Source organism: Heptranchias perlo, chromosome 26, assembly GCF_035084215.1.
Source record: "Heptranchias perlo isolate sHepPer1 chromosome 26, sHepPer1.hap1, whole genome shotgun sequence".
NCBI classification, from domain to species: Eukaryota; Metazoa; Chordata; class Chondrichthyes; order Hexanchiformes; family Hexanchidae; genus Heptranchias; species Heptranchias perlo.
In genome coordinates this window covers 16,684,528-16,700,280 of record NC_090350.1, presented here as the reverse complement: position 1 = coordinate 16,700,280, position 15,753 = coordinate 16,684,528, and the positions used below count along the sequence as shown (strand labels likewise).

Below are 15,753 nucleotides of genomic sequence, written 5' to 3'. Positions count from 1 at the left end.
CAAACACATTTTCCCTTTCATAAAACCATGTTGACTCTGCCGAATTTCCAAGATTTTCCAAGTGCCCTGTTACCACTTACTGAATAATGGATTCCAGCATTTTCCCAACCACTGATATCAGGGTAACTGGCCTGTAGTTCCCTGTTTTCCCTTTTCCTCCTTTCTTGAATAGTGGGGTTACATTTGCTACCTTACAATCCACTGGGACCATTCTAGAATCTAGGGAATTTTGGAAGATCACAACCAATGCATCCACTATCTCTGCAACCACCTCTTTTAGAATCCTAGGATGTAGGTCAACAGGTCCAGTGGATTTATCGGTTTCTAGTCCCATTATTTTCTCCAGTAATTTTTCTCTACTGATGTTAATTACTTTAAGTTCCTCAGTCTCATTACCCCTTGGTTCCCCATTATTTCTAGTATGCTTTTTGTGTCTTCTACTGTGAAGACAGATACAAAATATTTGTTTAACATCTCTGCCATTTCCTTATTCCCTATTATAATTTCTCCTGTCTCAGCCTCCAAGGGACCAATGTTTACTTTTGCTACTCTCTTCCTTTTTACATACTTGTAGAAGCTCTTGCAATCAATTGTATATTTTCTGTTAGTTTACCCTCATATTCTATTTTCTCCCTCTTTATCAATTTTTTGGTCATCCTTTGCTAGTTTCTAAAATTCTCCTGATCCTCAGGCTTACTACTCTTCTTGGCAATATTATAGGCCTCTTCTTTTAATCTAATACTATACTTAGCTTCTTTAGTTAGCCAAGGATGAATCACTTTTCCCATGGAGTTTTTATTTCTCAATATATTGGAAATATATCATCATTCCTACTTCATCGCTGGGTCAAAATCCTGGAACTCCCTACCTAACGGCACTGTGGGAGAACCTCCTCCACGTGGACTGCAGCAGTTCAAGAAGGCGTCTCACCACCACCTTCTCAAGGGCAATTAGGGATGGGCAACAAATGCTGGCCTTGCCAGAGACGCCCACATCCCATGAACAAATAAAAAAAATATTAGTTGAGAATATTGGAATATTTCTTTAAATGTTTGCCATTGCTTATCTAATTTCCCAATCTACCTTAGTGAACTCGTCCCCTCATACTTATGTAATTGGCTTTGTTTAAGTTTAGGACTCTAGTTTCTGACTTAAGTGCATCATTCTCAAACTCAATGTGAAATGCTATCATATTTTTTTTTAATTCGTTCGTGGGATGTGTGCGTTGCTGGCAATCCCTAATTGCCCTTCCTTAATTGCCCTTGAGAAGGTGGTGGTGAGCCACCTTCTCAAACTGCTGCAGTCTGTGTGGTGAAGGTTCTCCCACAGTGCTGTTAGGAAGTGAGTGCCAGGATTTTGACCCAGAGATGATGAAGGAACAGCGATATATTTCCAAGTCGGGATGGTGTGTGACTTGAAGGGGAATGTGCTGGTGGTGTTGTTCCCATGTGCCTGCTGCTCTTGTCCTTCTCGATGGTAGAGGTCGCGGGTTTGGGATCACTCTTATGATCACTCTTCCCCAGAGGATCCTTTACTGTGAGATTACCAATTAACCCTCTCATGACACAATGCAAGATCTAAGATAGCCTGTTCCCTGGTTGGTTCCATGACGTATTGTTCTAGGAAACTGTCTCAAATGTGTTCTCCAGACTACCTTTGCCAATTTGATTTGTCCAGTTTATATGAAGATTAAAGTCCCCCACAATTATTGCATCACCTTTGTTACATGCTCCTATTATTTCTTGATTAATACCCTGTCCAACATTATAGCTACTATCAGGGGGCATACTCATGTTTTCTGCCCATTCTTATTTCCACCCATACTTATTCTATTTCCTGATCTTCCGAGCCAAGATCCTTTCTCACCACTGTCCTTATGTTATCCTTTATCAGGGCTACACCCCCTCCTTTTCAATTCTGCCTGAGGGCTGGGCATCCTTGAAATTCTTGAAAGTGAAGTGCCTGGGGTGAAAAGCTCGAGCAACAAAGAGCTTTTCATCATTACACTGGATAATTACTATTATTTTCTTTGTATAATGTAGAAATCTATTGCTTGCAAAGATCCTATGTGAAATGATTTTAGGATTGCTTAATTCGGTGTAAAGTAACCATGGGTCCAAAGCACAAAACTGCCAAAATTCAGCACTAATTGGCAATTTCAGAAAGGCAACACGATGGCTCATGTGGGAAATGGACAAAAAGTTTGCACTTGCAATGCGGGGGTGCGGGGGGGGGTGGGTGCTTTTTTGAGGTTGGGACTGAGGCACACTGTTGGGGTTAAAGTGGGAAATTTACTCTGCATCTACTTGTGTCATACCTGACCTAAGAGTGCCTGATTGTGACCAGGTGCCCAAAATGCAATTGCTTCATTCCCCTGAAATAAAATTCTTCACCTTGATGAGCATAAAAATCAGATACAAACAATAAAAATAAAGCAGAGCTTGATTTGGCTTTTTTGTTGAGCTAACAAATATTTATTGCAATGACTCATTCACAAAATATACTACCCAAATTGTTATTTCATTAATTCAATATTAATACTTAGCAGTGCTCCAAATACTGTGCAACACATTAATAGCTTTGTGTATAGTTAGTCCTCTTTGGGGAGTTCCAGCTTCTGACTGCGAAGCAACTCAACACAGCAACAGATTGACTGGCAGTGAAGCTAAAAGCAATTTCACTCCTGTTCCCTTACAAGATGGTTAGTCACAGGTAATATTTCCAACAAATGCTTACGTGGAAAAGACCTGCTATTGCTTAAAAAGTCAGTGTGGTCACAAGGGGCCAGTCAGATAGACCCAGATTGGGGAGGGTTTTGGTAACTAGCTGTTCAAGGTACTAATGCGTTGATGGCCACCTAATTTGCACCCTAACTCTGCCGCAGCACAATATGCTTTTATTAATTTGCTTTTTAATAAAACCTTAAAAAGCATTACAGCTATTGTAAGCTTTGTGATGTAGAGTTTGTCATTGTAAGAAGTAGCATCACAGAAACATTTTAGAAGTGAAGGAGCCAATGGTTAATTTATTTGCATAGTTATTAATGACCAATTTAACAGGAGATGGGAATTGTCACCATTTGAGGGCGAGGGGGAGGACATTTTATCCTGGAAGAACAGAGCCATCATGTTGATCTCGTACTCCCTGATAATGTCACCAGCAGGCAATGTTTTTACAATAAAACCAAAGCTTTAAACTCTCCCTAAAGCAAGAGGTGGCAATGCTTGGCCTGGGGTTATTGATTAATTTAACTCAGCCTCGCTTTGCTGAGTATATGCAAATGAAGCAAAAGTGGTAACTCCTTGACAAGGATACACCCTTGACTGAAAAGAACAGGTTTGCGAGGCAGTTAGATGTGTTTCTCAAAAAAAGGGAATAATGGTTATGGTGAATGATGGGATGAAGATCATGTAAATGAAAAGTTTTTTTTGGAGCCAATACCTTAACTTGTTGCTAAAGATTCTCACGTTTCCCCAATTTTAGTGCTCGGAGAGTTCATATTGAGAAGAACAGGATGGAAAGAACACTGACTGGATGTCAGAGGTGAAGGTAAAATAAAGGGAAAGGACTCTAAATTCCTTGTTTTGGAAGAATGCAACCATCTTGATCATTGTAAAAGGTAAAATAATTTAGGTTAGGTCATGTATGTGGAGTGGAGCAGAGCAGAGTCATAGAGTTATACAGCACGGATAGAGGCCCTTCGGCCCATTGTGTCCGCGCCGGCATAGAGTATAGAGTATGTTAAGCACTATGTACTTTGTGTACACAAAAATGAGACAAATACTACTTGTGTTGAACTGCCCAACATCCAAAAATTCCATCAGGAACAGATTCAAAAGAAAAATGCCAGATGACTGTTACTATCAAAAATTACTTATTTTATCCATTTAATTCAGCCTGAGTGACGTGAGCCCGTTGTTTGGAAAGGTTAAAATCTCCTAAAAAGTAATATATTTTATTGTCACCATTTGGAGCACCAGACACAACAGCCCATTCTGTAAACAAACAGCACAAAAGAAACATAGGAACTCCAAATATGAAATTAAAAAGGAAAATGGAAATTCTTGAACTACTCAGCTGGTCAGTTCATATCCAAGATGATAAATGACAGGCTAACATTTCCAGTGTGGACACTTCCACATTCTGATTAACAGTGTACAACTAATAAATCTCCTGTCATCTTTCTAAGACGTTGACAGATTTCTTGGGTTTCTGATATTTTTGTTATGAACCACAGAATTGTCTCAGAAGCCTGGGTGACATTGCCCGTTTTAATAGTGACTGAAATATTCTATTGAATACTAAATGCATTACCAGTGGGTTGTGACTTGACATAACAGATGGCTAAAATACACACAGGGGTTTCAGATGACATTGTAAACCATGAGAGTGAAGCTTTAACAGTGTGTAAACATCAATTGAACCCAAGTGTATTATAACCTTGAGGCACACTCTTAATCGTATATAGATTCAATTACTCAAAAATTATAAACTTTTCTTGTGTTTTGCTGGCTATTCCATTTGTAATTTTTCCTCATTATTATCCACTATGGCCTCAATACTTTTGGCAGCGTTTTACATCAACAGAAAATAAATGGGTTTATGAGCAGATTAAGACCAGGGTTATAATCATTTCTACGGACATGATCAAAGGATTTTACTAAATACATTTTTCAAAAATTGAATAATACTTTTATGCAAAGACCACTGGATTGCTGGCAATGGAATCCTTGGTCAGGGAATCCATTCTCTGCAATGAAGGCAGTCACACCCAGGACCTATCTAGTCTAATGCCCATGGCAATAACTGTGCTTCAGCAAATGGTCAAATCTGCATTTCAACTTCTACACACTAGGGACAGAATTCAGGTAATAATAATGGCCCAGATACTGTTGGAGAGGGGCATCCTACGGTGTACACTGTTAGTTAGACTTTTTCCTGCACCCTTCAGCTCGAAAATCTTTTGCCCTGTAAATTGCTGGAAGTGCGAGCTGATAACAGCACGATGAGGGCAACAGGGTATCTGGGACCTTAGTGAACCAATGAGATTTAAGGATTGAGACAGAAGCAGGAACAATGGAGAAGAAGGGTGAATTAGAGCCAAATCAGGTACAGAGAGAAATAGAGAGGGAAAGAAAGATTGGATTGAGGGAGAGAAAAAGAGACAGAAAGGAAAAGAAAAAATTTTAAATTTTAAAAATCTCTAAGAAGAATTTACTAAATACAGGACTGAGACTCAACAGTTTAAATAGTTCCCTCTCTGGGCCGGAGAGGTTATTTGGCCTTGCATTAACAATTATCACGTTGTTAAAAGGGTACTTACGCTGTTAAGTACCAGCTTTAATTTCTGCGGTGAGTTTAATGGGCAATTAATGCAAATCCAGCAAGCTCTTAAAAATAAACGGGGAAGCTAAAGGCGAGATGCCGTATGTGCCAGGCAAACAGCGGAGCGGCGTAAATCAACCAGCAAGTTATGGCAATTCACAACTAATGCCGTATCTCTCTTCGCCTGAACTCACTGGGCAATTTGCACATTAACAACAGCGTTGTGAACTCGCCGTTGCTTTTCCAGCAAGATTTGCTGGGAGTGAAGTGCAAAGCTTTGCTGTTGATATTCTGTACAAATTATTTTGACCTTTTACAGAACTTTGAGCTCCAGCTGCAACAGATCTTATGTTACGGACATAAACATGTAAGTTTGGCTTAGATACCAACAAGGCTTGTGGTGCTTATCTGGGCATGATCATGTGAGGATTGACAGCCCCACAACATCTCTGATGTTATAAAGGATCTTAAGGGTTTTGAACTGAATTGAGTCCAGGAGAAAGAAATTGGTTTTCTCTGCAGCCTGCCAAACAGTATTTTGTGTAACACTGATGTTGTTGACTGCGACAAGTAGAGTTTTCTTCAGTTAACAGGCTTCAGTAAGCTCCCTTCCCCCAAACCTGATGTGATCCAATACTTGTTTATTCCACCTGTCTGGCAACAAAAGCAAACCTGTCAATTCCCACTTAATGAACAATATTGATGTATTGCTGCCTAGAGATCCAACTCTTATACCTGTATTCTCAGACACAAGAAAAACAATAACTCAATGGGTTTCCAATGTCAGGGGGATTTTCACAATTAATATACACAATGCATGACAATGCAGAAATGGGCAATATCCACAGTAGACATCATGCACGTAGGATGTTCCTCGCACGTTGACACTGCACAAGTCTTCAGGGTTGGTCACAGTTGCAGGCATAAGATCAGCTGGCAATCCCAAGTCTCACCTTCAGTGAAACTTGTAACTTTTGCTACATTACCAACGTAGAAATTTATATTTTCAATCAACTACTTGACATTAATAATATTAAAATCTCAGATAGGAACTCCCCACCCCTTCCAGTAGCAGATTGTAGCTGTTGTCTCTTTTTATGCACTCTGGCTACTACAGCTCCAGGAAAACTGCCCAACTTACAGGCAAAGAAAAAAGATGCATTTGTTTTCGTGAAAAATATCTTTGATGTAAATAAACAGTCAATTTCCTGGGACAGAATATATGTATTTTCATAATACCGGTCACACATAATTTCAAATAAAGATTACAAGCTGCAAAAACATTGACTTTGGCTTCAGAATATTTGGGCCATTACTTCTTAAAGCTGGTAGACCTGGTGTTAGGACATTAATTTGGTGGATTTAATATTAATATGAACAAATTATTATTGAAACTGAACATTACAGGATTTAAGCACTACTAACGTAGATCAAATGCTATCCCGGCGAGAACACAATGCAAATGTCTGCAATTTGTGCTTGTCATGTTTCAAGATTTTTTTGACCAATTTTTCCCACAAATTATTTGGGAAAGGGTTATACTTGAATTTTGGGTTTTTATAGCAAAATGTATCCATGTAACTTTAAAAAAAAGATGAAAGGCAGCTAAAATGTTAATGAGTTAGGCATTGAAGTTGGTTCCTCAAAGGCTGAAAGCAATAAGCTGGTAATTAATAAACATCTCGCATGCATTGTGTTGGGAATACTCTGGTCCTGATAACTCAGCGCGGGTTGTCTGACATAAACCTTCCTCTCTGATTGTGAGGATGGGGCAGATACACACACTGACAGTCAGGTTTTTAAAACAGAAAGCTGCTAGGACAGCGTTTTACCTTGTCTGAGGAGGTTAGGATGCAGAATGGTAACTAGAAGTTATTTTACAGTGAGCAAAACGAGCTACTGATGTGGGGAATCATGCTGTATTATTATGTGAAAACAAATTTGGACTGATTTGAATTAAAAGTAAGTCCAATCACAACTGTTGCTCTGTTGGTTGACTTACTGTCTGAGAAATAAAATAGCTTAAATGTTTTATTCTGGCCATATCTCGAATAGCCTGCCTATTGAAAAGGTACATATGCAAAAGACAATATTCACTTTATATGTCAAGGGGGATACATTATTATCCATCCTGGGTTACACTGTACAAGTAGAAAGTGAGCAGTGAAAGTCAATGACGGAATGCAGGATCTATTTAATTGTAAACAATTTTACAACACCAAGTTATAGTCCAGCAATTTTATTTTAAATTCACAAGCTTTCGGAGGCTTCCTCCTTCCTCAGGCTTCCTCCTTCCTCAGGATCTATTTAAGTGAGTGACTGGCGCCACTGAACTCGAGAAGGTAGATAGGGCAGATCCAAATTATTTGCAGTACTCATGAACAAAAACTGAACTTTTATCTCCAGCACGAGCGAAGCAGCACAGTGACAATGTGTGCTGGTAACCCAGAGAGAGGTAGAATGCAAGTTTATGCCTGTGATCTTACATGCAGCATGTTCCTGATTACATCCATGTCATAGGAGACGGCATTCTACACATGCAAGACTATCTCTAAATGAAAAAGCCCTATTAACAAAGGGATAACTGTTATCCAATGCAGCTTAGTCTAACAAAAGGTTTGCATTGAACACTTCCATAAAAATAACATTAATAAACCACATTCCTTTTAACTTATAGGATGTAATGCATAGGAAGTATATTGCAGGCAGCTCCTCAGTGACACTTATGAGCTTTATATTAAGATCAACTCAGACTGAGTAATAAATTATTTCATATCACTCTGGACTATAGCTCACCGTTCTAACATATATCTGCAGATTACTTCAAAAGTAATATTTTAAAATGAGAAAAGTTACAAGATATAGCCCATAGGGTAGAATGTATTAATTCTAAAACCAATTACTTAGAAGATTAAGATGCCCTTGAAAGGGTTGTACCAAAATTGGTCAAGAGACAACTATTGCTAAATAAAAAATCCACTCAGTTTTAAAGGATGTGCAACAAAGATGGCTGCACAACTAATGTACTTGATATTTTGCATTGGCTGCTAAAAATTGGCAATGTGGCTAAACAGTACACATCCAACATATTGCTGAGATGTATGATATAAATAACAACCTGCATTTATATCGCCCCTTTAACATAGTAAAGAACATCCCAAAGCACTTCACAGGAGTGTAATCAGCCAAAGAAGGGTGAAAAGGTTGGTCAACAAAGTAGGTTTTAAGGAGGGTCTTAAAGGAGGAGAACGAGGTCTTTAAAATATCAAAGGGAGTGAAGATAATTATGGGTCATACACTTGCTTTGCATTTTACAAATAAAACCTTACTAGGACAACTTTAACAATAAACTGATCTTACACAAAAGAATACAGTGCAAGATATTATTTGAGATTCATTGCAAGGTGAACAGTTGGCCAAATTTTGGCTCAAGACAATAATTATCAGCCTCTAGCCATCTGCCCTACAGCACAATAACTTGCAAGTCAACTCTGATACTCTCGAATTAAACTTACCGATACTTCTGCTCCTCACTTCCCAGAGAGAAATGGTCAAAGACAGCAAATGCTTCATTTCCATTCCAGTCCTTCAGTTGAATGCGTAGAACATGAGGAGACTGGCTGGTAAGCAGGTGAACAAATTCATTTCCTAGCCAATATTCTCCCGTGGGATCCCCAAAACCCTGATGAGACAATAATTGTAAATAATCATTAAGTATCCTCACACAACAGTAGAAGATCCTGACTCACATGTAACAAGACTTCAACTTAGTAAATAGCTTCTTTCAAAAGTATACACACTTAAATGCATTTGTTTGCGAACTGTTAAGATAGAATGACAATGTTATTTAATGTAAGGAATCTTACACCACCAGGTTATAGTCCAACAATTTTATTTTAAAATCACAAGCTTTCGGAGATTATCTCCTTCGTCAGGTGAGTGAGTGAATGAGAGGTTCTCAAATCGCATATCTTATATTAGAACCTCTCATTCACTCACTCACCTGACGAAGGAGATAATCTCCGAAAGCTTGTCGATTTTAAAATAAAATTGTTGGACTATAACCTGGTGTTGTAAGATTCCTTACATTTGTCCACCCCAGTCCATCACCAGCATCTCCACATCAATGTTATTTAAGGCGAATAATTCAATTGCCTGCAACAAAGACTGATACTCTGCTGAAACTTAGCATGGATTCAGTGATCTTGTGTTTAATAAAAAGGGTCACTGTCTTCTGCTGTCATCCTCACCCTATATGTCGAGGAAGAAGGAGCAGAAGAGAGAAGAGGTACCATTTTTGGGAAAATAACATCATGCTCAAGTGGCATGAAGTGTTTCAATGTAATTTACATCACTGCACCACAGGCTTGGAACAAGGCAACAGAAGCATCCAGTGAACATATTATTCGCAATGACTATCTCCAAGAAAAAACACTACTTATCAACTGTAAAGATATCAAATGGAAAATGTTCTACCTTTGCATAGTCGGAAACAGGACAAACTAGAGAATGCAGGTCAGGCTACAAAGCATAATAATTAGATATCATGTAACTCTTGGGCATTATCTATGGGATTATTAACAAAATCAAATCAACCATAGTAGTAAATGGGGTAGTTTATCGACTGCCTCTAAAAACATGCCTCATCTAAGAAGTTAATTTCTTACTCTATACTATTTCTATGTCCCATGCCAGCTGAATGAAATTGCTTAATTGGTGGCCATTAGTTTCAAATTATGTACAGGTATGTGATGTTTACTTATGTCCATAAGGAAGCTGATTGAGACTGCCCAAACACATTTTATTTAGGGCCTCTGCAGTTGGCAAAAAGAGACATTTATCCCATCAATCTGGATTGATTCAAGTCTCGGTCCGAGGTGACAGGATGCCGTAACAGTCTTATGTTTCCATTTGGTGATTCTAGGGCAACTTAATATCATCCCTACAGGTTAATCAAAAAAGGCCTGGACAGGACAATGTGCCGATAGTTGCTCCAACCAATTCTCCTTACTTTGCAATTTCTGTAGGTTAGAAACTTTCATTTATAGATGTAAAGCTCCATCCCACAATAATTAAGAATCAAATAGAAAATATTTCTTCTTGTAATTACCATCACTAAAGGACACTTGATTATAGAGTTCTTCTATGCACCACTTGTAGGTATTTACTCTTTTAGGCTCCCTCTCTTCCTCAGGGGCATGCATATCAAATCCTTATACAAATAAGCTAGGATCAGAAGCATTTACAATTTATCACGGTCTCCTGAAACTTTGCTTGATCACCTCGAGTCAGAGAGGAGTGTGTTCGAGGTTTTCCTAAATAGACCTCAGGTTTTTACTCTGATTATTTTGTCTCTCCCTGGAGAATGCATGATTGCGGGGGCGGGGGGTGGCGGTAATGGTGTGTGCACGGCTACACCATGTCTGGGATGCAGTTGCTGATATTTTCCCAACCTTCTTTCTGTCTGTTTGAATGATATCACCAGTATTCAGTATAGAGAGAAACCAGAATTAAAGGGTGTTGAAATGAATCCTAATTTTGGGGAAGAATAATAAGATTTTTACTGTGATGAGATCAAACACTTTTGATATGATAATGGTGTTACCACCTTTACTCCCTTTCCCTATGGCAGTGGCTCTTGCTGGGGTATGGTAAGCCCTTCAGTACCAAGAAGCTATTCTTCATGTGTGTGCTTAGACAGTGAGTATGAGCGGGTTATTTAACCATGGAGAGCAACATAGTTAATCCTGACCCAATCATCATCCAACATGAGCAAGCACACTGGCTTATTTTTCAACTCCCTTAACCAGAGACAATGAGGCCAAGTGTAGCATCTCCCTCACCACAGTGGATGAGATCCAACTTAACCAAACCAGGGACCTTTCTGGTCCGTATGGTTCAATAACATATCATGTGGTACATTTCCCACTGATCAGGGAGAAGGCGATCTTAATAATATGGATGTGATACATTGATGTTAAGCACTGAAAGTAATGTCTCCATCACATGAAAAACACCTGACAAGCAGCAATCCTAAACTTGTCTAATAGAGATTGTTACAATTTGGCCTATTTCCCCACAGCTTTTCCTCACGTTTACAGATGCCATAATCAGACCAAATCACTTATGAAACCATTTGTGTATGGAATAACATAGCCCAGGTCTGACAATTCAGTTGCACCTCCCCTTTGCCAATCTAAGCCAAACCTTCCACAAGGTTCCCCCTGCTCCAGCTCTCAATCCATATCTTATTCTAATTTCTTTCATATCTCCCCCATGCCCTCTCCTCGCTCTACTTGTCCATGAGACCCATATTCTTCTCTCTGGACCCCATTCCCAGTCAACTACTCACCGCCCAACTTTCCTTCCTTGCCTCCATGCTAGCTAACATTGTACGTAGTTCCCTCTTCTCAGATACTGTCCCTATCCCCATCCCTTTCAAAACAGCCATCATCACGCCCTTCCTCAAAAAAATGACCATCGACCCCTCTGTCCTTGCAAATTATCATCCCATCTCCAACCTCTCCAAAGCCTTTGAATGTGTTGTCACCTCTCGAATCCGTGCCCATCTTTTCTGAAACTCCATATTTGAATCTTTCCAATAGATTTCTGGCCCTGCCATAGCACTGAATCAGGCCTAATCAATATCACAAATGAAATTTGTGACTGTGGTGCACTATCCTTCCTCATCCTTCTTGAACTCTCTGCAACCTGTGACAAGGTCAACCATACCATCCTCCTCCAATGCATCTCCTCTGTTGTCCATCTCAATGTGAGCGCTCCTCACTTAATTTTACTCTTACCCAACCAACCATGACAGATCATCTTCAGCAATGGCACCTCTTCCCACCCCTGCACAGATAGCTCTGGCGTACCCCAAGGATCTATCATTTGCCCCCTCCTATTTCTCATTTGCGTGCTGACCCTCGGCGACATTTTCCAAAGACATGATGTCAGGGTCCATGTGTATGCTAATGATATCCAAGCTCGATCTCTCAATCACCTCTCGCCCTCTCCATTGTGTTGTCCCACATCCAGTCCTGGCTGATGTGCAATTTCCTCCAGCTAACCATTGGGAAGACCGAAGGCATCGTCTTTGGTCCCCACCACAAACTCTGTACATTTGCCACCGATTCCATGCCCCTCCCCAGCCTTAGGCTGAACCAGACTGTTTGCAACCTTGGCGTCCTATTTGACCTGGAGCTGAGCTTCTAACCTCATATACTTCCCAGCACAAAGTCCACCTACTTCCACCTCTGTAAAATTGCCCAAATCCACCCGTGACTTAGATCATCTGCTGCCGAAACACTCCAATGCCTTTGCCACCTTGAGACTTTACTATTCCAATGCTCTCCTGGTCAAACGCCCATCCTCCACCCTCCATAAACTACAGTTCATCTAAAACTCTGATGCCCGCATCTTATCCGACACCAACTTCCACTTACCCATCATCACTATGCTTGCTGACCTACATTGGCTCCCGATCCTCCAATGCCTCAAATTTATGGCTTACCCTCTTTACCTGTGTAACCTTCTCCAGCCCTAGAAACCACCAGGAACTCTGTGTTCCTCCAAATCTGGCTTCTTGTGCATTCCAAAATCCCTTCGTCGCACCATTAGCGGCCATGCCATCAGCCATCCAGGCCCTAAGCTCTGAAATTCCTTCCCTAAACCTTTCTGCCTCTGATTACACTTCTCTGAAGTGCCTTGAGGTAATTTTCTATGCTTTAAGGTGCTGTAAAAATGCAAGTTGTTGTTGATGAATTGCATTACATTGCTTAGTGGACAATATATAAAATGCCCATCCCTCACTTCAGAAGGTGGAAAATACCAAATTGCTAGACCGCTTACAGGCTAAAATCATTCACAATTACTTACAGATAAAGTAGTATACAGAAGCAGAAAGATCAGCCAGATATTATTATTGCAATCAATAAAACTTATCCTATATGCAAATTGGATTGACTGTTTAAAAAGGGCAAGTTGTTTGAAACACACAATTTATGTTGGTATACATGTTCTTTTGGAGGTTTAATTCCTCCCTCCATGCAAGGAGGCAAAATGAATAGAAAACTGAAAACCAGAAGACAGTCCCTGGATTGCAACGATTTTTTTTTCTTTGAAGTTCAATGAACTTCTTTGCACCAAAATGATAACTGTTTTATCACCATGGCAAACTAATGGGATAACATTTTGGAATTGTTGGTTACCTGATACAGAATAGCCGTCTTGTTTTGACACTTGAAAGCAACTAGAAATTATGCTTTCAAGCAGATAATGTGCTGCATTTGTTAGCCATCAAAGTATGTTTATCATCATTGATTTCTGAACAAAAGGTTTTCTCAGAGTCCGACAGTTTCCTATCTTCTATTTTGAAACTTAGTGAAGGAGGACAGCCTTCGTTTAACTCTAGCTATTTTTAAAATGATATAATTAAAAAAGAACTTCCTGTCTTCATTGTGAAAATTTTCTTTTGTAACTTGAAGAATTTACCATTTTATGTACAAAGAAACAGTATGACCAAAGAGAAAAACAGAATTAGAATACCGATAACATGGTAGTAAGATTGAGGGGTGATTTGATCGGGGTGTTCTAAATGTTAAAAGGATTTGATAGGGTAGATACGGAGAAACTATTTCTTCTGGTGGGTGAATCAAGAACAAAGGGACATAATCTTAAAATTAGAGCTAGGCCATTCAAGTGCAAAATCAGGAAGCACTTTTTTTCACACAAGGGGTCGTAGCAATCTGGAACTCTCTCCACCAAAGGTTGTGGATGCTGGGTCAATTGGAGCTTTCAAGACCGAGGTAGATAGATTTTTGTTAGCCAAGGGTATTGAGGGATATGGAGCAAAGGTGAGTAAATGAAGTTGAGGCGCAGATCAGCCATGTTCTAATTGAATGGCGGAGCAGGCTCGAGGGGCTGAATGGCCTACTCCTGTTCTTAATGTTCCTATGTAATGAATAGTGTCCTGATATTGAAAGTCAATCTCTTCATCTTTTCTATGGCCTTAAAATGACATGGTGAGAAGGTTAACATAAGAGCTCTTGATGCATTCGAATACAATTCCTTTGCCTGTTCTTTATTCAGGCATTATTCAGTTTCATAAAAGCCCCATGTTCCTGCTCTTAAGAAGATTAGCACTTTTCTTTTTACACTTAACAGCTCACTTTCCATGCTTGAACTGTGAATGTCATTAAGCAGTGAGTGCCAGTAAACATTTTTATAATGTTCTTTGTTCATACAGAAGTTTCCGAATAGGAAGAAAGACAGTTTGTTTTTCTTCTTGGTCTTAAAGGTACAATACAGAATGGTCTTGACTTCTGAAATGTGTAAGCTTGTCTTGAAGTCACTGTCAATAAAATTACTTGTGTGAAGATCAATTTCATTTAGTGATTAAACTATGTTATCAAAGTTGCTCTGAGTTTATACCCAGTGCCCACGATGAGAAATTACCCTGTATCCAATACTGACAACACAGGCAACACAAGTCATGGTTAAGAGTAAATGCAGGCATATTGGGGGGAATTTTAAACCCCTAGGACGGGCAGGAGAGGGGCGAAGTGGGGTTAAATTCTTAAAGATGGGAAACCAGGCCCCAACCCGCCGCAAACGCGCCTATTCCCAGTTTGATTGGGGTGGGTTGGGGGCGGGCGGGCGAGTAACTTGCTCTTGAGAGACGGTTCAGTAATTATAATATTTAAATGAAGCAGCGTACCTCAGATTTTAGCAGACATTTGGATTTAATGGTTGTGGCCGGGTTTCCCAGGGCTCGGGAAAGCCAGCAGCTGAAGGGAGGTGAGGCCGAATCCAGCAGGTAAGTGATTTTTTTAATGCTGCTTGTGGGCCAGGAGGAGCAGGAGTGCTTCCGCTGACCCCCCAAGCTAACCTTCTGTGATCTACCTCCCTCCCCGTGATCTTCGAATCCCCCCCCCCACCCCCGCAGTGATCTCTTCCCCCCACCCGACAATCTCTTCCCCTTACGATCTCGACCCACCCACCGCGCTCCATAATCTCTCCCTTTCTCCCTCCCTCCTCTCCAGTCCCCGGCTGCAGCCTTCTGCAGTAGGTCTTCCCACACCCAGCAGCGACCAGCCTCTCAATCTGGCCAGCTGTCAGGCGGGAAACTGAGAAAAAAATTCAAATGAGGTCCTGCCATTAAATTTGGCAGGATCTCTGCACTTCCCTGGTTTCCTGGCAGTTCCCTCCCCGCCTCCCTGTAAATATCGGGACCATTGTATTTTGAAACTAATATTGGATGTTTTCATGACATGAATGTTCTGGTAATGTTGGCACAGCAGAAAAACCTCTGGTAATAATTGTTCATTGACACATCAACAATTCTCAACTGTGGGAATTGGTATGGGATCACTGTGTGCTTGCTGGTATCATTGTTCGTGTTTGACATTACAGAAAAACATAACAAGT

The 15,753-nt window shown here is 40.2% G+C and overlaps 1 protein-coding gene across 3 annotated transcripts in view; it reads right to left on the bottom strand.

Moving 5' to 3' along the window:
• The window catches only part of LOC137342522 (angiopoietin-2-like), a 142,806-nt gene that overhangs the window by 29,278 nt on the left and 97,775 nt on the right, over positions 1-15,753 (bottom strand). For 2 of the 3 annotated variants that reach the window (XM_068006452.1, XM_068006453.1), the window contains one exon: positions 8,841-9,007. In XM_068006452.1, coding sequence (XP_067862553.1) covers positions 8,841-9,007 — 167 coding nt within the window. Of the gene's footprint in view, positions 1-7,424; positions 7,892-8,840; positions 9,008-15,753 lie in introns of those variants that run through there. The other variant, XM_068006454.1, reaches the window with a different exon arrangement.